Source organism: Nannobrachium achirus (genome assembly GCF_963921795.1).
Source record: "Nannobrachium achirus genome assembly, chromosome: 15".
NCBI classification, from domain to species: Eukaryota; Metazoa; Chordata; class Actinopteri; order Myctophiformes; family Myctophidae; genus Nannobrachium; species Nannobrachium achirus.
In genome coordinates this window covers 13,743,450-13,766,669 of record NC_137822.1, presented here as the reverse complement: position 1 = coordinate 13,766,669, position 23,220 = coordinate 13,743,450, and the positions used below count along the sequence as shown (strand labels likewise).

Sequence of the window (23,220 nt, the reverse complement as noted above, 5' to 3'; positions counted from 1 at the left end):
CTAGCATCCATATTCTGAGAACTTTAGCCAAAAATAGCAGATCTACAAGCTCACAACGCCTCGCACTGCGAGGCGCTGTGAGCTTGTAGATCGGCTATGTTTGGCAAAGAGGTTTCGTGTAGAGGGGGAAAAGAGCAGACTAAGTACATAGTGAAAGGTCAAGTTTATTAAGTATTGACGGTTCAACTGGTTAAATATCTGAAAACACAAATTTACATGAACCCAAAATACACTGATGATTGTGCTGTCAAACGATGAAACTATATGGTATCTATGGGTTGTAGGGGATCCCTGCTTCATCTCTCTCTCAACTAAGGGGTCCTCGGCCAGAAAACGTTGAAGACTCCTGTAATAGGGCATGAATACAACTAAGAAAAGAAGAAAACACGTAAAAATCAAGGTGAAATGTGGAGATACAAGGTTTCTGCCTGGGAGTGAAGATATTTTAACCTGTTAAGAGGAACATCTCAAAGTGGTAATAAATGTGTCTTAACACTTATGTTGCAATGATTTTTTGTCTTCAATGTCTCGCGTTGCCATGGTTACCATAGACTTCCATGTAATTGTGCAAGTGTGTCAAAAGTGCACGCCCATGCCTAGATGATGCACCACGTGTGTAGATGCTGTTCACAGCTTTCAAACAAAAAAATCCGCTTGGAAATCCGTTCAGGCATTCATGATTTATCAGCCATTATGTTTTCTTCAGATGTAAACAAACATGGCTGCCATGTTTGAAAGAATGGGTTGGTATGGGGGTTAAACATGCAATTTCGCGATCGCGATCATGCCTAATACATTTCTGGAGGTCCAAAAAAGATTTTTGAAAAAAAAAAAAATGATTTTTATTTTTTTTATTTTTTTCAAAAACGGCCCAAACTCGGGAAACTCGGGGTTGGCACAGCACTAGTACCAATACAAACTCGGGAAACTCGGGGTTGGCACCATATGTGTTAAGTGGCCCAATAGACTTGCACTTACTTCCTTCCTATGGGGGGCATGGCTGTGATGTGCATTTGATATGAGCATTTTATTCTCTTCTGGCATCCGCCTCCCCTCCACTACTTTATCTGGAAATAAGGTTGCAGGAACGGCAGCAGCACGGAGTGCAACACATAGATACCAGTAAGACTCCCTAAATCGAAACAAATCATTTTAACGGAGTGGAAGACCGTTGTCATTCCAAGTTTCACCAAATGGTTTAATGAGTTTGTATCATTAATACACTTGGAGAGGCTGCGATGCCACAGACAGGACAGTCTTGCAACATATGAATATATCTGGGGTCCTATTACGAGTCATCTCGACTCTCTATGAGTCATAGACTACGACTGCCCATGACACCAAGTTTACGTTTAATAGTACCGTAATATGGTGTACAACTTGTACCTCTGTAGGCTATAATTGTTCATCACTTCTTCAAGTAATTGTCCCAAGTTTTTTATTTTAAATAAGACTTTTGTACTTTTTCTATGATAGGTTACTACTCTCGTTTATATGCTCTCCAGTCTGGTGTGTGTTGTCTTGTTACGTCTTGTTGTTGTATTGTCTTCAAATCAAAAAAAAAAGAAAAAAAAAAAAAAAAAAAAGAAAAAGACTCCCTAAATCGGGAGATAAGCAAAGCGAAGGCAATGGTGGCCAATCAGGAGGGAATATGGGAAATGGGACAGATCCATGTTGATGACATGACTTTAGAGATACTGTGTACCGCTTTGCGTGATTTTAGGACCAAATCTGTTAGGAGCAGTGTCCAAAAATGTGTTTGAAAAAATGGGCCTGATGGTGGCGCTAGATGGGACAGATGCATTCTGATGACATGACTGTAGAGATACTGTGTACGGCTTTGCGTGATTTTAGGGCAAAATTTGGAGGAGCAGTGTCCAAAAATGTGGTTTTGCAAGAATCGGCCTCATGGTGGCGCTAGAAGAGAGGGACATGTGAGAAATGAGGGGTGGAGGTTGTGGTTTGGCAGCCAAGGAGCAAAGTTTGGCATGGGTCGGGGCAACGATGTGACGTGAAGGACAGACAGACAGACTGACAGCCGGTGGAGGTTTTGATAGTAACTGCGACCTGACGGTCACAATGAAACACAACTGGAGGCAGCCAGGACGTCCGGGAAAAACCAAGGGATCGCTGCCAGTCAAAGTGATTACTGACCAATCACAGCACGTCTTTTCCGGGACTTATCAATAGAATAACAAAGTCATGACGTGACTCGCTCATCCCCCGGTTCCAAGGAAGTAATTCTCTATGGAGAATAACATTGAGTCATCTTAAAATCGTCTCATATAAGCATTGCGGTACAAAAATAAACAAACGGTCTTTGCGATATTGTCGGCGAGGTGGCTATGTGTGGTTTATGATAGTCAAGTCACTCATAAGTGATAAAGCCTGTTTCTAGCGAAAATGTAACTAATTTGGCGACAGTAACATTAGCGTTTTCTCACCATCAGTTGATTCTTCATATCCATAGGAGTCAAACCGCTGAGATAATTTGTTTATAATTGTAACACAGTTCTTATATGACGCGATATGAAAAAGGTCTATGGGAATTCAGAATGGGGGAAGAAAACCGCAAACCAGGTAGGATGTGTAAATTACGTCACACTTCACTACTCTATTCAACAGAGCTTTATTGGCGTATGTGTGAAGCAAGCGGCAGCGATTCACAAAATAACTGAGTAAGCATGTTTGGGCTCTCACAGCATATCTCCATATACAGTACAGTACCTGGATCTCCATATATGGGTACCAGGGGTCTCCATATATGGGTAACTGGTCCGATATACGTCACTGGCGAGATGGTCAAGACATGGCGTGACCTCGCCCTTTAGGGCAAGGTCGCTTGTCGCCCTGAGGCGTCTTACTAGTAGTAGTAGTAGTAGTACATAGTCTTTTTGTTCTCCATTTCTCTCACACACACACACACACACACACACACACACACACACACACACACACACACACACACACACACACACACACACACACACACACACACACACACACACACACACACACTTTTCGTGGTCCCATCCTAATTTACAGTACACTTTAAGACAGAATAAGACATAATAAAGCCATAATAAGAAATAATGTGTTGGTAATTAGAACTAATATGTTTTATTAGACAGAAACAAAGACAGAATAGCAGAAAGAGCGGATACATTCTCTGGCACCGGCACCTGCCGCGGAACTGCCCCGGCAGGCACCGCCACACGACCTGCAGTCCGACCGGCAGTCCTGGCAGTAGGACCGGCGGCGGCCACACAGACCGGCAGGTCCCGTCGTGGTAAACTGCCGGTCCGTGCGCGGTGGTGGCTACCGTTCCATGCGGCGGCCGACAGTCCTATCGCCGGCGATGCAGCGCGACTGCCGGTTGAACTGCCGGTCGTGCGGTGGTACCTCCCGCGGTGCCAGAGTGAATGTATTCACTCTTTCTGCTATTCTGTCTTTGTTTCTGTCTAATAAAATAATTGTAGTTCTAATTACCAACACATTATTTCTTATTATGGCTTTATTATGTCTTATTCTGTCTTAAAGTGTACTGTAAATTAGGATGGGACCCTTTTCGTCATAGTTTTAGTCGACGGAATTAACCGCTCAAACACTGAGAGTCTTATACTGTGTACATACTGTGTCTTACTTACTTGTACAGGCTGTCTGGCTCCAGGCACTTGAAGACGACGGAGTAGAGCACAGAGTGGGGATGCTCTCCGTTCCTCCGCCCCGCCACCACGCAGGACGAGCCCAGGCCCGAGAACAGGTCGTCCACCAGGCTCAGCACCTCACCTGCAACGTGACGGAACACAAAGCATTATGTAGGACTCCCAGTGCTTCTCAACCTTTTTCAGGACGCGACCCACCAAAATAAGCATATTGTCGTCGTTGTCGGCTGGAAACATTTGTATGTCCAAGACCGTTCGTTTTGTATTTATCGTTTTAAAAATGAACTAAACTAGTAAAAACAGCCGATCTACAACCACACAACGCCTCGCGGTGCGAGGCGTTGTGCGCTTGTAGATCGGCTGTTGAAGCAGGGCTGTACTTGGTGAAAAAACATTCAAATTTGAAACTTGGAGATACAAGGTTTTTGCCCGACAGTGACAATATTTTAACTAGGGACTCAGCCTCCACCTTTTGACCAGAGTCTGGCATAGGCTCAAATACTGATTTTATGTCGGCTGATTCAAGCTAATATGTCAATGTATCGCTATTGTATCCCTATGGGAGGGTGTTTGCTTATAATTCCCTGATTTTGCTTAGCAAGCATGCATGTACACAAAAAAAACCTACTTTGATGTGAGTGTTCTGCACTGAATTAGAAGACATTTGTAGAATCGGAAGGCAGGAAGGATTCATTTAGAAAAAGACCTCTTGCGTTTATAGCTCTCACTGAATACTCAGCACACGTTACACCAAGAAATTAGGGAGAAAGGTGGGGTCATTATGTTCACCTTTTGTTCAGAGAAATTGCAAAAGCTTTCTTGCAATTCAAAACAAACAAGAAGTTCAAGTTGTTCTTTGGTTCACATGCCTTGAAGAAGAAGAAGAAGAAGAAGGAGAAAAAAAGGCTAAATTGAATTTGGCCGTGAATGAATAATATCGTCGTTGTCGGGTGGAAACCTTGTATGTCCAAAACCGTTTGTTTTGTATTTATCATTTAAAAAATGATTTAAACTAGTGAAAACAGCCGATCTACAAGCACACAACGCCTCGCGGGTGCGAGGCGTTGTGTGCTTGTAGATCGGCTGTTTTCACTACTTTTGTGCGACAGCCTTGTATGATGAAGCAGGGCTTTACTTTGCGAAAAAGTCTACAAATTTGAAAACTTGGAGATACAAGGTTTTCTGACCGACAGTGACGATATACATTCTTTACATGAAAAATTCTACTCCCAGCATTGATTTTGCCGCTTGACTCTTTATGTTCAGAGCCATTCTTAGTTTCACCTCTGCTCAGTCCGCTGGGAGCTATTTCGACAGCACCGCGGAGCCCCGAGGCAAAATTAAATATGACTTTTTTCTGGCAGGAGCCCCTACACGGTACATTATAGAACTGTAGGAAAGTGGGATCTCTTCTCCTTTATGGGCACATGGTACTGTTACAATGATATCTCACTGAGTGCCCCGGCGGCTCACAAAACACCACTTCACAAGTTGTGAAATATCTTTCATGTCAGCTTACGGGAAAGGAAAGGCATAGCAGCGTACGCACACTTGTTCATTCAGTCACACACTATGCGCTCCTGCACACGCGCGCTCTCAGGGGCGTCACAAGGGGGGAGGGAAAGTGGGACTGAGTTACTGGGGCCCAAGGTGGAGGGGCCCTAATAACTTTATCTATTGAAAAATAGCAGATATACAAGCTCACAGCGAGCTTGTAGATCTGCTATTTTTGAAAAAGTTGTGAAAATGTGTGAAAATCTTTGAATATATGTATTTTTTAAGCGAACATTTCTGACTCAAATTTTGCTTCTGGGGGGGTCCCTGGAACGAAATATTTTGAGATCGGGGTCCGTGGCATATCATCTTGGGGGTCCTTGACATAGGTTTCTTGCACACATTTTCACGATTTTTCAAAAATAGCAGATCTACAAGCTCACAGCGCGGCACTCGGTGCCGCGCTGTGAGCTTGTATATCTGCTATTTTTCAATAGTTAACATTCATGGGGGGCCCGCAGTGAATCCTTGTACCCAGGGCCCAGAATTTGGTGTGACGTCCCTGCTAGGGCCCAATAAGGTGGAGGGGCCTGGAATTATTTTATACTTTAGCTATTGCAAAAATAGCTAAAGTATTATATAGATCAGGGGTTCCCAAACTTTTTTTGGCTCAGGGTACCCCTATAAATATTATTTTCATCCGAGGCACCCCTACATTATATTAATACTTTTCTCCCAACACCTTATATTTATGCCATATTTTAGCGATTATGTTGCGAGGAAAACGTTGAGATAATAGCCATTTTGATTGGAACTGACTGAAAATAACTTTGTACTTAAAGTTTAAAATTATACTAAATATTTTTTTAAGTGTCCAAATGAATTCCAAATATTATCAAATTATCTCGCGGCACCCCTGGACTGCCATCACGGCACCCCAGGGTGCCCCGTCACCCACTTTGAAAACCCCTGATATAGATACCGAGTGCCGTGCTGCGAGCTTGTAGATCTGCTATTTTTTTTTTAAACGTGAAAATGTGTGCAACTCTTTGAATATATGTTTTTTATAAGCGAACATTTGTAACTCAAATTCTGCTTCTGGGGGGTCCCTGGAACTAGATATTTTGAGATGGGTGGCCCGTGGCCAAATAGATATCATTTTAGGGTCCCTTCACGTGAAAAGGTTTGAGCACCACTAACATAGAAACATAGGTTTTTCAAAAAAACCTTAGAAGGATTTGAAACATTCAAAGACTTAAACAAATGTTCAAGATTTTTCTAAAATAGCAGATCTACAAGCTCACAGCGCGGCACTCGGTGCCGCGCTGTGAGCTTGTATATCTGCTATTTTTCAATAGTTAAAAGTACCCAGGGCCCAGAATTTGGTGCGACACCTCTGCACGCTCGCTCTCTCTCTCTCTCTCTCTCTCTCTCACACACACACACACACACACACACACACACACACACACACACACACACACACACACACACACACACACACACACACACACACACACACACACACACACACACACACACACACACACACACACACACACACACACACACATACACACACACACACACACACACACACACACGGTTTCCAGAGCTCGTGGGGGTGATGGAAAAAAAGAGGGAGCTGTCAAAACAGTTTAAAAGCACTCAAACGGTTGGATTTCCAACTATTTCTACAAGAGGTAAAGGGCAGCTTAGTTTTAGCTTATGATACATGGGCCAACTTATAAACACGGGGAGTCTGGACTGCCGGGGCACAAGGGGATGGTAAGAAAAGGTTGCAGAAGAGAAGGAAAAAGAACTGCACGAATGAATGATTTGACCTTTTCACAAAAAGAGCTCTGTGTATAGGAGGGTTTCCCCCCCCAAATGCATTCCTGTACTGCCGAGCTCCTAGTGCCAGAGTTGCTCTTTCGAAGAAGGACCTTCCCTTGCTTTAAACATGAATCTCAAATTGGATTCATTTATTCTGGTGTTAAGCCCGCACGGGGCTGCGAACGCGATTCTCGATTTGGCCCTATACTGTATATATACAGTATGTGCACCCGTTCTGAATTGGTTAAGATTACACTGTATATATACAGTATAATCTTAACCAATTCAGAACGGGTACACATTATTGTGTATTTTAATTGTATGCTTTAACTATTGAAAAATAGCAGATATTTAAGCTCACAGCGCGGCACTGAGTGCTGCGCTGAGAGCTTGAAGATCCGCTATTTTTGAAAAATCGTGAACATTTTAATTTTGACCCGATCCTATAAGTGTCTTTTGAATGCTTTTCTACGTTTTGATGTTGAAAAACCTATGTTTCTATTTCGGCAATCTGGCAGGCCATCTTCAAAGAAAAGGTTCTTTTCACTTAACTGGAGCTCAGTAAGTCTGTTCTTGAGAGACTACTATGCCAGAGGTTCTCAAACCTTTTCATGTGAAGGACCCCCAAAATGATATGTATTTGGCCCACGGACCCCCATCTCAAAATATCTAGTTCCAGGGACCACCCAGAAGCAAACTTTGAGTTACAAACGTTCGCTTTAAAAATACATACATTCAAATATTTGCTCACATTTTCACGGCTTTATCAGCAGATCTACAAGCTCGCATGGCGCGGCACTCGGTGCCGCGCTGTGAGCTTGTAGATCTGCTATTTTTCAATAGTTAAAGCATTCAATAATCCCAGGCCCTAAATGGGTTAATTTGTGATCAGACAGTTTTTCTCTCGGCATCCCACAAATCTCCCATCGACGTGGACGAAGGACTGCGTTTACGCGATACATCTTGAGTCGGGATTTCCACGTATTTACGTTCACTATATACAACTTGCATCACGCGGCGGGGGCTTCCACGCTTTACAGTGCCAGCTCCTCTCACAACACACTTTCTCAAACCCAAACAGAGCGCATATACACTTACTGTACATTATCTTCACAATCTCTAGATCATACATGGGCAAATGGCGGCCCGGGTGCCACATGCGGCCCCCACCTTCACTTAACCCTATCAGTGCCAGCTTTCACCACTAGAGGGCGCCCAGTGGCCAAAGAATTCATCATAAAGATACACTGTTACATGCACAAGCCCTGCGCAGCCATGATGCACCAGAACACTTTCCTCTGTTCATTTACAGGAACAGGATGAAGTTAGCTTGAAGTTAGCTATTGGCTACCAAGCATTTTAGAAGACCTATTTTCGGCGATTTAGCCATGATTAAACCTTGCACACCTCATGGATATGCTTGGAACAGAGAAAATGAGCTCTAAAGATCCTGGATTGCATTGGAGTGGATGGTAAATATCGGCGGCGCGACGCTCTCGTGGGGCCGTGTAAACAGAATATAGTGGGGTTCAAAAAAAAAGTAACTTCAATTTTTTTTTTTTTTTTTTTACAAAAAAAAAATATATATATATATATCCCGAACTAGTTCGGGATAGGCACTCAGGACGTTAATACGGCCCAAATTATCCCGAACTAGTTCGGGATAGGCACTGTATGAGTTAATGTGGTTAATACCAGAATACTGATATATTATTGATTTCAGCTGTTACAATTCCAAACATGATCTGCTTTAATTCCGTCAGTCTATATTAGTAGCTTAATGACTAGTATAGTAGCATTCAAATGTATTTTTTTTTATGTTCATTGTTTTTGTATTTAGGTTCATAAAGTTAACACGAGTGAGTATATAAATGCGTTTGAAATTAAATCAAAATGTTACATTTCAGGATTCCAATTGAAAAATAACAAAAAATAATTCCGGATTCCAATTCACAAGAAGCAAAAAGAGCCGATCTATAAGCTCAAAACGCATCGCGCTGCGATGCGTTTTGAGCTTGTAGATCTGCTATTTTTGCCTCCTTTGTCTGAGATACTAGAATGACAAAGTAGGACGTAGCAATATGCAATGAATGTGGCCCTCTGGAGTGAAGGTGGAAATATAGTGGCCCTCGCCATCATCAAAGTTGCCCACTCCTGCTCTAGATGGATCGTTCTAATTTAGAAACAATAGACAGCATATCGTCGTTGTCGGGTGGAAACCTTATACGTCCAAAACCGTTAGTTTGGTATTTATCATTTAAAAAATGAACTAAACTAGTGAAAACAGCAGATCTACGAGCACACAACGCCTCGCACCGCGAGGCGTTGTGTGCTTGTAGATCAGCTGTTTTCACTACTTTTGTGAGACTGCCTTGTATGATGAAGCAGGGCTTTACTTTGCGAAAAAAAAAATTACAAATGTGAAACTTGGAGATACAAGGTTTCTGCCCGACAGTGGTGATATTCTCATAACCACAGTCACTGAAAACATATCTCTGCCTTCAAAAGAGACCATGGCGACTATTTGTGCCGTCGAACACAGAGCTATTTGAGGAAATAAATGCAATAAAAATCGCACTCCCATCCCCACAACAGACAACAACAACGCATTGTGTTTAATCCATTGTTTGACCTTCATTAAAAACATTCTTTTGGTGTCTGAGTCTTTTTAACAACAGAAATCTGCAGTGTCAAATTATCCGGTTGAAACTCAGATAGAGTACAAACGTTTTGGTTACAACATCTGCCACTCAGCTTGGAAAGGGAATTAATGCCTGGCTTGGCCATGGGGAAGATATATTGTGCTCATGTGCTCCAGGCAGTGCTACTCGTCAACCTGCAGTAGGTTCTCAACCTCTTCGAGAAATAAATCATATTTAAACTGGGGACACCCCAGCCCGACAAGCACGCGTAATTGTATAGGAGTTGATGCATCACATTTACTGTATTTGACTCGGTTCCACAGATAAATATTGTGAAAATAGCTGATCTACAAGCTCACAAGCTTTTTTTTTTTGTCTTGTTTTGATGTTATTTGACAACTTGGCCAATGTTTGAACAGTTTTTATTATTGTATGTAGTTTTGTTCATTACTTTTGATACATTTTTTTTTTTTTTAGATATTTAAAAGGTCTTGGAAAAAAAGTAATTAAACTGTCATTTCACTGTCATCATGTGGGGGCTTAACGGGCATTCCCTTGGGGGTCCCCGACCAACAGGCTGAGAACCACTGTCCATACACCAGCGTCTATATAACTTCTCAATGGAAGAGTTGGGAGACCACCTCCAAACAACTGCAGATGTACTAGTTGTATCAACATACTCCACCATGTTCTGTTCATTTAAACTTGAAAACAACAAGGTACAGTGTTGGACAGTGAGTTACTTTGTGAAAGAATCGAGGGGACAGAAGAATCGGAGCTTTTTAGATGTGGCGTCAGGGGCGTCACACCAAATTCTGGGCCCTGGGTACAAGGATTCACTGCGGGCCCCCCATGAATGTTAACTATTGAAAAATAGCAGATATACAAGCTCACAGCGCGGCACCGAGTGCCGCGCTGCGAACTTGTAGATCTGCTATTTTTGAAAAATCTTGAAAATGTGTGCAAGAAACCTATGTTTCCATGTCAGTGGTGCTCAAACTTTTTCATGTGAAGGACCCCCAAGATGATATGTATTTGGCCACGGACCCCCATCTCAAAATATTTATTTCTAGGGACCCCCCCCCCCCAGAAGCAAAATTTGACCTACAAATGTTCGCTTAAAAATACCTATATTCAAAGATTTGCAAACATTTTCGTGACTTTTCAAAAATAGTAGATCTACAAGCTCGCAGCGCGAGTGAGCTTGTATATCTGCTATTTTTCAACAGCTAAAGTTACTAGGGCCCATCCACCTTGGGCCCTAGTAACTCAGTCCCACTTTCCCCAACCTTGTGACGCCCTGTGGCGTTGAGAGGGTCTGCCCTGCAACGTCTTACGACGAGAGAGGGTCTACAGTACACACCATAGACACAGAAAGGGGGTGGCTGTGGCTCAGGAGGTAAAGCGAGTTGGCTAATGATCCCAGGGTCGGCGGTTCAAATCCTGGCTCCTCCCGTCCACATGTCGAAGTGTCCTTGGGCAAGACACTGAACCCCACATTGCCTCCAATGAGTCGGTCGGCGCAAGCTTGCCACCATTGGTGTGTGAATGTGGGAAGTGAGGACGCTGGCGCCGAATGTTCGCCGCTTCACTTCCCAATGTATGAATGAATGAACCATTGCAAAAACTTGCTTAGAAAAGCGCCTGCCTGTGTGTGTGAACTTCGTTTGAATCGTTTCAACTAACCTCGCCTACCAGGCTTTCTCCCGGGAGAGAGCCTGGTGCTCGTTCACAACAGACCGTTTGGTTTCCGCCTAAAGCGCGGAAACCACTAGAAGAAGCGGCGTCGCTTTGATTTGGTTCCCACCGTTTGTTTCCCCAATCCCTATTAAAATGCTCCAGTAGCCTAGTGTGGTCTTGCCGGTCGCTAAAAGTTGGACTAAAACATGCATATACCAAACTAATTTTTCAAAAGCAAAACTACTCTGCATCGAGGAGTTTATTAGGTAGGCCCTAAAAGTATGTCCTTGAGCGCACAGGAATTATTTTGGGTTAAAACTGTTTCCGGTGGATAGTTCCGGCCAAATTGTAGTCCTTTGAGTACTACAACATGACGTTTTGTGGTTTCCGCTCCAGACCGGTTACAAACCCGAAAAGTGAAGTGATCCCAGACTACGTTTCAACTGCTGCGCGGATTGGATATTCCTTAAACCCACCCCCACCCCGCGCTCATTGGATCAGCCGCAGTTTTTGGCTGCTAAACTGCCGATTCATGTACTCAGCTCCAGACCAGAGAAACAGTCCACTCTGAGAGTGGACGGGGTCTATGGTCTGGAACCAGGCAATGTAATGCCAACTCCTACGATTACAAGTGGGTGGAGGGGGTCCCAAGCTCAAATTATGATTACATTTGGGGGTCGTGGCCTGAAAAGGTTGAGAACCATTGCTCCAATGAGAGGCCCTCTCTGCACTGCGGCCTCCTCCAATGGGAGGCTCTGCACTGCAGCGTCCTCCGGTGGGGGGAGGAGTTAAATAAACATCTGCCTGTTAAGCCTCAAATACCGGGAACGCTTTAACCATTATTTTGCGCTTTAACTATTGAAAAATAGCAGATATACAAGCTCACAGCGCGGCACCGAGTGCCGCGCTGCAAGCTTGTAGATCTGCTATTTTTGAAAAATCGTGAAAATGTGCGCAAGTCTTTGAATATGTTTGATCCGATCTTTGACCCCGACTTCTAAAATCCTTCCTCTAAATCAGTGGTTCTCAAACTTTTTCATGTCAAGGACCCCCAGAATTACATTTATTTGGCCGCAGACCCCCCCCCCATCTCAAAATGTGTTGTTCCAGGGACCCCTCCAGAAGCAGAGATTTGAGTTACAAAAGTTTGCTTTGAAAAATATATATATTGAATAACACATTTTCACGATTTTTCAAAGTGCCGCGCTGCCATCTTGTAGATCTGCTATTTTTCAATAGTTAAAGGACCTACACCATGAATTTTCACTTTTTCTATTTTAAAACCTTTTTTTGGGGTCCCACTGGCACCTTCTATCCTCACAAAGTCCTATTTCTGACCGTTGTGTCTTTCTCTTGTTTTGGGCAGACAGAGATGAAAAGCTTTCCACGGGTTCTCAGAACAGTGCTGTTCTGAGAGTTGACGAGAGTGACGTCACTCTCGTTTCCCGTTTTTTTTTCAGAGTAAAAAAAAAACATTTTTCAAAAAAAATTTTTTTTTTCAAAAACTTTTTTTTTCAAAACTTTCTTTTTTCAAAAAACTTTTTTTTCAAAAACGTTTTTTTCAAAAAACTTTTTCTTTTTCAAAAAACTTATTTTTTTTCTGGAAAAACCCCACTAGATGCGCCCCTGAGCAAACAGAGGCCGTTTTGGTATTGCAGCTGGAGAGCCTCATTATAGTAGAGCTAGAACAAACAAAAAGAATGGTCAGAGTGTTTGTTGAGGGTTAAAACCTGTCTAAGACTCAATTTTGAGCATATATTTATACAAAAAATATAGTTTTAAAAGCATGGTGTAGGCCCTTTAAAGCATTCAATAATTCTAGGCCTAAATGGGTTAAGCGTGTCCGCCGTATGTGTGGCCCTGGGGCAGAGTATCGCTGAGCCACCACAATGCAATTTATGGAACAGATCTGCACTTCATTTGCTTTGCTTTCTATCTATTTAACCCTGCAAGGCCCAGCGTTGCTTTTTGGCAACGTTTTTTAAATCATTTTTAAAAAAAATGTTATAATTAGTTTTCCTGTTCTTTTTTCACATTAACATCACCATTAAATCCTATTCTTTAGTATTACAATGCCATTGGCCACGATATTTGCATATAAATACCCCCCACAGAGACTGACATTCACACCTCCCAGAGAAGTTGAAATTCAGGCGTCTGGACGAACAACATCTCACTTTTTAACTGAAACTATTCCTCACTAAAACATAAGTAAAATGCCTGTAATATTTTTTTTCGTGATCATTAGAATGTCTAGAACACGTGCATATGTTAATATTGTGAAAAATATCCCCAGAATGTAAATTAGAGCATGATTTATGATTTGTGATTTATGGCTATAAAACCTTACAAAAACATTATTAATTTTTTAACATTACATTTTCCTGTGATTAGGACTCCTACAACACCATCTGATTTTTTTTATTTTTTTTTGGCCAGTAGAAATTAATTCGGGCCTTGCAGGGTTAATTACTTTTTTCTCTGCCGTTTGTTTTTTCTCTTTCCATTAGTCTGTCTTCCATCAGGGCCACCTGTTTCGTGTTATGGGCTCTCTGGATGCGATGTGACGACAGAGACGCTTTCTTTTATTTCTTTTTATGCGGCCGACATAAAATGAGAAGGTAAAAGAAGAAAAAAAAAAACACTTGTGTGTATGTAACAAATTGGATATTGTTGTGGCGGTAGAAAAATGTGTCATCCTTATTCTGTGGTCGTTTTCATGGTCGTATTAATCATTTTAGTCTTGTTGTGTGGCGACAGACGATCAGAAGGCCTCTGCCTGCTGATACGTCTGGTGACATGACATCTACATTCAATGTAAGTCTGGTGACATGACATCTACATTCAATGTAAGTCTGGTGACATGACATCTACATTCAATGTATGTGTGGTGACATGACTTCTACATTCAATGTATGTCTGGTGACATGACATCTACATTCAATGTAAAGGCGCATTCCCACTGGGCCAGATAACAGATATCTGGAGATATTTCTCCAGATATTTTTCCATGCAAAGTGGATGGTAGCTACAGATAAAAAAAATATTTGCCACAGATAAAAGTATCTGTGGCAAATATCTGTGGTAGACTTTTTTTTTATCTGTAGCTACCATCCACTTTGCATGGAAAAATATCTGGAGAAATATCTCCAGATATCTGTTATCTGGCCCAGTGGGAATGCGCCTTTAGTCTGGTGACATGACTTCTACATTCAATGTATGTCTGGTGACATGACTTCTACATTCAATGTATGTCTGGTGACATGACATCTACATTCAATGTATGTCTGGTGACATGACATCTACATTCAATGTAAGTCTGGTGACATGACTTCTACATTCAATGTATGTCTGGTGACATGACTTCTACATTCAATGTATGTCTGGTGACATGACATCTACATTCAATGTATGTCTGGTGACATGACTTCTACATTCAATGTATGTCTGGTGACATGACATCTACATTCAATGTATGTCTGGTGACATGACTTCTACATTCAATGTATATCTGGTGACATGACATCTACATTCAATGTATATCTGGTGTGAAATGACTTCTACATTCAATGTATGTCTGGTGTGAAATGACTTCTACATTCAATGTATGTCTGGGACATGTGGGCACCTGGACGAGTGGGCACCTAGGGGTGGAGATAACTGGACGAGTGGGCACCTGAATAACTGGCACTAGGGACATGTGGGCACCTGGAGAGGTGGGCACCTGGACAACTGGGCACCTGGATGAGTGGGCACCGGAATTAGGATTGGTGTCCACCACAAGTGTTTTCGAGCTGTACCTGCCGCTCCAACACATTTGACCGAGTATGTATGTCTGTATCAGCACGGCAACTCTAAATTGTAAATATATTTAGTATTAGTTTGAATTAAATTTCGTTTTTGTCAGTGCAAAAAGGTAGTGGACCAACATTTATCGCCAAAGTTTTAGCCGACGAAATTGACACTGCTGCGGTGTGACTGGGCGGCTGCATCTGAGTGTGTATAGAGGCCGTTTGGGAGTAGGAACGCAGCCAGTTCCCCCCCAGCTCACCCAGCTATACGCCTCCAAGTGTCCCTCGAGCAAGACCTAATTTTAGAACATTTCTTTTTTTTTTAAATGTGTGAGAACTAAATGATTTAGAAGGCATTTGTAGAATCGGGGAACATGCAGGCACGGCAGTGTTGTAAACTAAGTCAATTTACTTAAGTACTGTACTTAAGTACAATTTTGAAGTATTTGCACTTTACTTGAGTATTTCCAATTTCCAATACTTTTACTTCTACTCCACTACATCTCGGATCTAAATATTGTAGTTTTACTCCACTACATTTATTTGAAAACTTTAGTTACTAGTTACTTTTCAGATATAAGTTATACTATTTTAAAACATAGATGAACCACTTTAGCCATGTTTTATACCTAGGCTGTTTGAAAATAGCCGATCTACAAGCTCACAACGCGTCGCATCGCGACGCGTTGTGAGCTTGTAGATCTGCTATTTTCAAACATTTTGTACTTTTACTTTTGGTACTTAAAGTACATTTTGATGCCAATACTTTCGTACTTTTACTGAAGTAGATTTTGAATTCCGGACTTTTACTTGTAACAGAGTACTTCTACATTGCAGTATTGATACTTTTACTTAAGTAAAGAATGTGAGTACTTTTTCCACCACTGCATGCAGGAGAGAAAAGAAGTGAAGGAGAAATAAGAAGATTGGCATGATGTGCGTGCGACGCGCAGGGGCAGACCTCCATTCAGAAACACCCCCACTTAGAAACATCCCCAGGTTAGGGTTAGGGTTTACAGTAGGCTAGGTTTAGGTGACACACCTCCATTTAGAATAATGGACGTCAATCTTCTGAATGGCAATGTTTCTGAATGGAGATGTGTAACCGTGACGCGCATGGCATGCAACGTGCGTGCGTAAATGGCCGTTCACTGGGGAGCATACGATCTGGCACACTGTATTCTGAATGACGTCACGTGTGTTTTCATAATCAGAACAAATCATCAGCTGGGCTGATGTGTGAACTGGTACAGTCTGGGAGCAACCACTTGCGGGTTCGTAGAGGGGGGGAGGAGGGAGTTCTGATGTATGCAATTATCACATAATCCAGACTTGTAAAAGAGTCCCAAAACATACTGACTGGCGCGGCACACACTCTGTGAACCAACCGACCCAGCTTATAGAGTTATTATGCACGATTTATAGTCCGTGACGTGACGCCAGGGCCGGGTGGACTGGGCATCTGGCATGCCGTGCATATAGGCCCGGTGAGCTGACTATATAAGTGGGCCTGTGGGCCTGTGTGCCCCCCAATTGCCAGGGCCAAATTTATGTCCCAGTCTGGCCCTGCGTGACGTTGTCGCTACGGACAGAAATAGGCGACCGACAAGCTGTCAACGAGGGATGTGACGATATGAAGATTTCATAACTCCATTATTGTGACAAAGGAAATCGTGCTTTACGATGTTATCACGATAATCAAAATCCATTATCCTGGGGCGGAACATTTGCCAAAAAATCTGTCTATTTTTTGGCAAAGAAGTTTGATAGAGTGTGAAAAAAAGACGTATATGTATCAAGTACGTATATTATAAGTACCTTTTAGCAATTATAGAGGGTTTAAATGGTACCGGATATGCAGCTCGGCAAATAAAAGGTGAATTGATCCCAGTGCATGACGGAGGACGATATCACGATAAATTAAATCTCCACGATACGATTATAGTGAGTGTTTTTTATCACGATAAACGATAACATCGCTTATCGTCCCATCCCTATACTGTCAACGCGTCGCGTCAGCTTTGTAGATCTGCCATTTTCCGAGCACGACAACACTGTACGACGAAGTGTATTGAGTATATCGTCGTTTTCCGATGAAAACCTTGTATGTCCAAAATCGTTCGTTTTGCATTTATCATTTTAAAAATGACTTAAACTAGTGAAAACAGCCGATGTGTGCTTGTAGATCTGCTGTTTTCACTACCTTTGTGTGACGGCCTTGTATGACGAAGCATATGGTTTACTTCGCGAAAGAACGTACACACTTGAAACTTGGAGATACGAGGTTTCCACCTGAACACGACGATATATTGAGTAATATCACATGGCTACGTAATTCTACTTAGCTGCAATACAATTAAAAAAATAGCCAACATGGACAGATGGGCGTGTACTGTACACACACACACACACACACACACACACACACACACACACACACACACACACACACACACACACACACACACACACACACACACACACACACACACACACACACACACACACACAGTCTCACATCTCACGGGGAGCCTTAGGCAAAAAGAAAGAGAAAGGAGGAGGGCAGGGACGTGCAGAGAATGTTAGAGAGGCAGGGGCCGACATTTCTAAAAGAGCCTTTTTTGTGAAAATATTGAAAATAGCAGACCTCCAAGCTCACAACGCGTCGCGCTGCGAGCTTGGAGGTCTGCTATTTTCGGTGCGTGATACCACACTGAACTAAGGATTATCAAGTCAATACTGGAGATGTGGCGTAACCTGGATTTCTACACAGAGAGAGAGGGCAATTCTTTCAACATAAGATGCTGCATTCAAGTTCAGGAGAGTTTGGACAAGGCAATTCTCTCGAATGCTGCATTCAGGTATGGCATGGAAAGAGGGCATTTGCATTTCTTTCACCATAGTAAGTGCATTCATGTTCTGGAGAGGGCACTTTTTTTTATAAATTACCTAACCTGTAGTCCTGGTTTCCGCTCTCCTCCTGCCGCGCCAGGGGCATTGGGGAGCACCTGACTGGCTAGGGGGAGGTAGTATAGAAACCAGGACTACTGCATGTTTTTGTGAGGGCATCTACCCTAGGAGATACGGGGAGAACATGCAAACTCCACACAGAAAGGCCCTATCGCCAACACCACCTAGAGTGTGGGCACTGATGATGCGGAGGGAGGAACACGCCCCCCAGCGCCCACAGCATCCCCCGGCGGGAATCAAACCCAGGACCTTCTCGCTGTGAGGCGAAGCACTAACCACTGCGCCACCACTTTTTACAGACGGATAAAAGGGCCGAGGCTCAAGCCCCCTTTAATGTCTATATGTGTGCATGTGCCTGGAGGAGGGAGTAGAGTAGGAGGAGGAGGAGGTGTATATGGCAGGTTGCTTCCATCCAGAGCCCTGCGGCGTGCTGCTGCTCCTGCATGCATGGTTAGCTAAAAGTGACATAGTATTCAGATGTGTTCTCATCAGCTGGTACACACACACGCACACGCACACGCACACGCACACACACACACACACACACACACACACACCAGATGGTAACATCTTTTCCTGTTCTCTCCCAGGACTCACTCTCTCTCTCTCTCTCTCTCTCTCTCTCTCTCTCTCTCTCTCTCTCTCTCTCTCTCTCTCTCTCTCTCTCTCTCTCTCTCTCGGCTTGGAACTATTTTAGTGCGGTTCTCAAACAGAAATATATGAGAGAGAGAGAGAGAGGGAGAGAGAGAGAGAGAGAGAGCAGGGGCGTCAATTGGGTATGGCAGGGGTATGCAGCTGCCATACCCTGGGTCCAGGGGGGAGAATAAAAGTTACTTTTAAATATAAATCCATGAATGTCTCTTTGCCTATCTGTGCTGGTTATTATGTTGTTAAATTAGAGTAAAATAACTACAAATGCAAATTTTGACAACATGGTCACTTTAACAAGGTATTATAATTATATTCTCCACACTTGTATTCTCCCCATCTTGACAATATGGTATTGGTTCCGCAGGTCAGCTGCACAGGTGCAATGCATTATTGTTAGTTGTGGCACGTTTACTAACATGCCAAGTTTAGCTGCACTTGAACAACCCCAGGCTGCCATAGCCAGCCCAAGAAACCGTAGCTACGGGGGATAAAATAAAATGTACTTTTTAAAATAAATGTCATCATGCCTTGTTGCTAAGGTATGGCGACATGACTGGTGTCTTGCATGCGCACCAGTCATGTTGCCATACCTTTGCTTTTTCTGAACTGACGCCACCGCTTGGAACTATTTTAGTGCGGTTCTCAAACAAGAAATATATGAGAGAGAGAGAGAGAGAGAGAGAGAGAGAGAGAGAGAGAGAGAGAGAGAGACCAGCCAGGCACGGGTTTTACTACCTATGTGAAGTACCTTGACACCTCTAGCTTCCTGTGACTGGTACTGAAACACTTTGCCAGATGCAGCAGCCGAGCCCCCCCCCCCCCCCCCCCCCCCTCCACCCCCCTCCACCTCCACCCAGCTGCTGTCTCGCTGTTTGTTCTACCGTGTTCTGAGAAAACCTCACCTCACAACCAAAAAGCCAGACTTCATAAAAATGAAACCTCAACTTGTCCATTATTGTCTCCTCCAGGGCCGAAAGGCCAGTGGCGGCGGCTCCAGAGAATTGTGACTATTAGGGGGCTATGGGGGAGTTTTTTAGAGCAGTGGTTCTCAACCACAGGTAGTTAATTATCTGGGGACCCCCCAAAATAATTTGGGGACCCCCCCGATAATTAACTAAATGTGATTAACCGGAGCACCCCTACAAATAATTTGTCATCTGACTGGAGACGTGTCAACCATTCCTCTGCCTTGAGGTACACTACAAGATAATCAGGGGGATTTGCATTCAGAAACAACCCTCGTACCCCAGCCTAGATCATGATTATCCACCAGTATGAGCAGATCAAAGATGCAACCTTACATAAACCCCAGCATCCATATTGTGCGGAAAGCTTTCTCTGAAAATAGCAGATCGTCAAGATCGACATGCAAGCTCACGATTGTCGATCGGCCATTTTCGACGAAAAGCTTTCCCCACAATAACAGAATAGTATTGCTCAACCATGGGGTTTAAATGGTTAAGTCTCGGATGGCTACAGCTCTGAGTGGCACGGGCGCGGTGGAAGTCACTTGAGGAAGAAGGTCTACAACATACATGGCCACATGCGGCCCCCACCTTCACTTAATGCGACCCGCAGGTTAATACTGGAATACTGATATATTATTGATTACAATTCCAAATATGGAAAAAATGACCAGCTTTAATTAGTAGCTAAATGACTAGTATTAAAATTTAGTTTTATGTCTATTGTTTTTGTATTTAAGTTCATAAAGTTAACATAAGAACATATAAATGCATTTGAAATTTTAAAACAAAAGAAGAAAAAATAAAGTTACTTTTCGGGATTCCAATTCAAAAATAGCAGATCTACAAGCTCGCGTTTTGAGCTTGTAGATCGGCTATTTTTGTTATGTATATGCATTGTGGCCCTCTGGAGTGAGTGTGAAAATGTAGTGGCCCTCTCCATCATCAAAGTTGCCCACCCCTGGTCTACAAGGAGACAGACTCGAAGTGAATGAGGGGACTTTTGGCACAGAGAACGTAGGGATGGGACGATATGAAAATGTCATATATATAAGAGAAATCGCAATTTATGATATTATCGTGATAATCAAAATCTATTATCCTGGGGCGGAACATTTGCCAAAAAATAGCTGATCTACAAGCTCACAACGCGTCGCGTTAAGCTCAAAGCATCGGATATATTACCAGTAGGACACCTAAGGGCGAGGTCGCGCCATGTCTTGGCCATCTGGCCAGTGATGTATATCGGACCAGTTATATGGAGACCCCTGGTACCCATAATATGGAGATCCATCACAAATATGGGCTTAATATTTCTATTACACAGAACCTACAACTTATGACAAGTATAAACATACTCCGAATAGGCCTTATCCATGGTGTATACCGCTTTCAAATGAGAACCCCTATATACGCTGGAAAGGGGAATATGATGAAGGAACTCATTTTCTTGATGGAATACACTTTCATAAGAAAGCTTGTGTCATCACTGTCTTGACATCCAATCATAAAATAGAATAATGCAACTGTAGCATAATGGCAATAAAACACTTCAGATCGGGCTATAACGTGAGATATGGGTACTGATGCCAGTATGCAGTCGTGTAAAGTAGGGGTCTTCAACATTTTCAGGCCAAGGACCCCTTAGTTGAGAGAGAGATGAAGCAGGGACCCCCACAACCTTGAATATATAACAAGGTTGCGCTGCGAGGCGTTGTGAGCTTGGAGATCGGCTATTTTTGGCTAAAGTTCTCAGAATCTGCAAGGATCTGGCTAAAAAGGAGATTTTCTTTTTTTTCTTTCTATCACACAAAGATTTGGAGGACCCCCTGTAGTAACTCTGAGGACCCCCTGGGGTCCCGGACCCCCTGTTGAAGACCCTTGGTGTAAAGTAACTGTACATATACTCAAGTACTGTTCTTAAAGGGCCACTTCACCTCTGGTACAACCAGATCTTATTTTATTGTTATTTCGGACACAATCAACACAATCCTGAGTTATTCTTTGTGTTCAATCTGTGTTTTGAGATATTTTAGTATTTCAGCTGTGCTAGTGATGCAAAATGCATCATATGATGCAGCATGATGATGCAAAATGCATCATATGATGCAAAATGCATCACTAGCACAGCTGAAATACTATAATATCTCAAAACACAGATTGAATACAAAAAATAACTCAGGATTGTGTTGATTGTGTCCCAAACAACAATAAAATAAGATCTAGTTGTCCCAGAGGTGAACTGGCCCTTTAAGTAAAAAAATAATAAGTGCAATGCGATGCGTTATGAGCTTAGATAGGCTATTTTGGTATAAGACTAAAGCGGTTAATGTATGTTTTATAATATCATAATTTAATATGTGCAAAGTAACTAGTAACTAGAGTTTTCAAATAATTGTAATGGAGTAAAAGTACAGTGGATCCGGCGAGAAGCAGTGGAATAGAAGTAAAAGTATAGAAAATGAAATGCTCCACTAAAGTACAAATACCTCAAAATTTTACTTACAGTAAGTACAGTAGCCTACTTACATAAACGTACTTAGTTACTTTACACCACTGGTCAATACCACGGGGACAACGCCACACAGCTGGCCCACAGCACTGTGTGTGACAGTCTTGTATGATGAAGCAGGGCTTTACCTTACGAAAAAACATACAAATTTGAATTTCTGCCCGACAGTGACGTTGGACACTTTCATAATTATGGGTGTACACGTGTGCATATCGTCGTTGTCAGGTGAAAACCTTGTATGTCCAAAACCGTTTGTTTTGCATTTATCATTTAAAAATGATTTAAACGCATTTTTATCATTTAAAAATGATTTACAACGCCTCGCGGTGCGAGGCGTTGTGTGCTTGTAGATCTGCTGTTTTCACTACTTTTGTGCGACAGCCTTGTATGATGAAGCAGGGCTTTACTTTGCGAAACAACATACAAATTTGAAACTCGGAGATACGAGGTTCCCACCCGACAACACCGATATGTACACACGTACGCACGTGCACGCGCACGCGCACACGCACGCACACGCACACACACACACACACACACACACACACACACACACACACACACACGTACGTAGAGAGATAAACACGCAGACAGACAGCCTACTCATTTGGCCCACGGTGGGCCGGCAGTAGATTGGTGGCCTACCATGTTAATGTCGGGGAAGTCGGCCTCACTGCACAGTAGAGCCCTGACATGTCCTTTCAATTACACTGCTCAATGCAGGCACAGTGTAATTGCCTCGGCCATTAGCCGTGCACGTTCACACGCGCGCGTGTGTGCGTGCGTGTCTGCAGGGGCGTCACAGGGGGGGGGACTGAGTTACTAGGGCCCAAGGTGGAGGGGCCTTAATTATTTTATACTTTAACTATTGAAAATAGCAGATATACAAGCTCACAGCGCGGCACTCGGGACTGAGTTACTAGGGCCCAAGGTGGAGGGGGCCTTAATTATTTTATACTTTAACTATTCAAAATAGCAGATCTACAAGCTCACAGCGTGGCACTCGGTGCCACG

At 42.9% G+C, this 23,220-nt stretch overlaps 1 protein-coding gene across 1 annotated transcript in view; it reads right to left on the bottom strand.

Annotated features, from left to right (window-relative positions):
* Window positions 1–23,220, bottom strand: part of astn2 (astrotactin 2) — a gene marked incomplete at its 5' end in the record, with an annotated part of 725,257 nt that overhangs the window by 40,123 nt on the left and 661,914 nt on the right. The window contains 1 exon segment of the mRNA XM_080743421.1: window positions 3,648–3,789. Within this exon segment, the coding sequence (XP_080599547.1) occupies window positions 3,648–3,789 (142 nt within the window).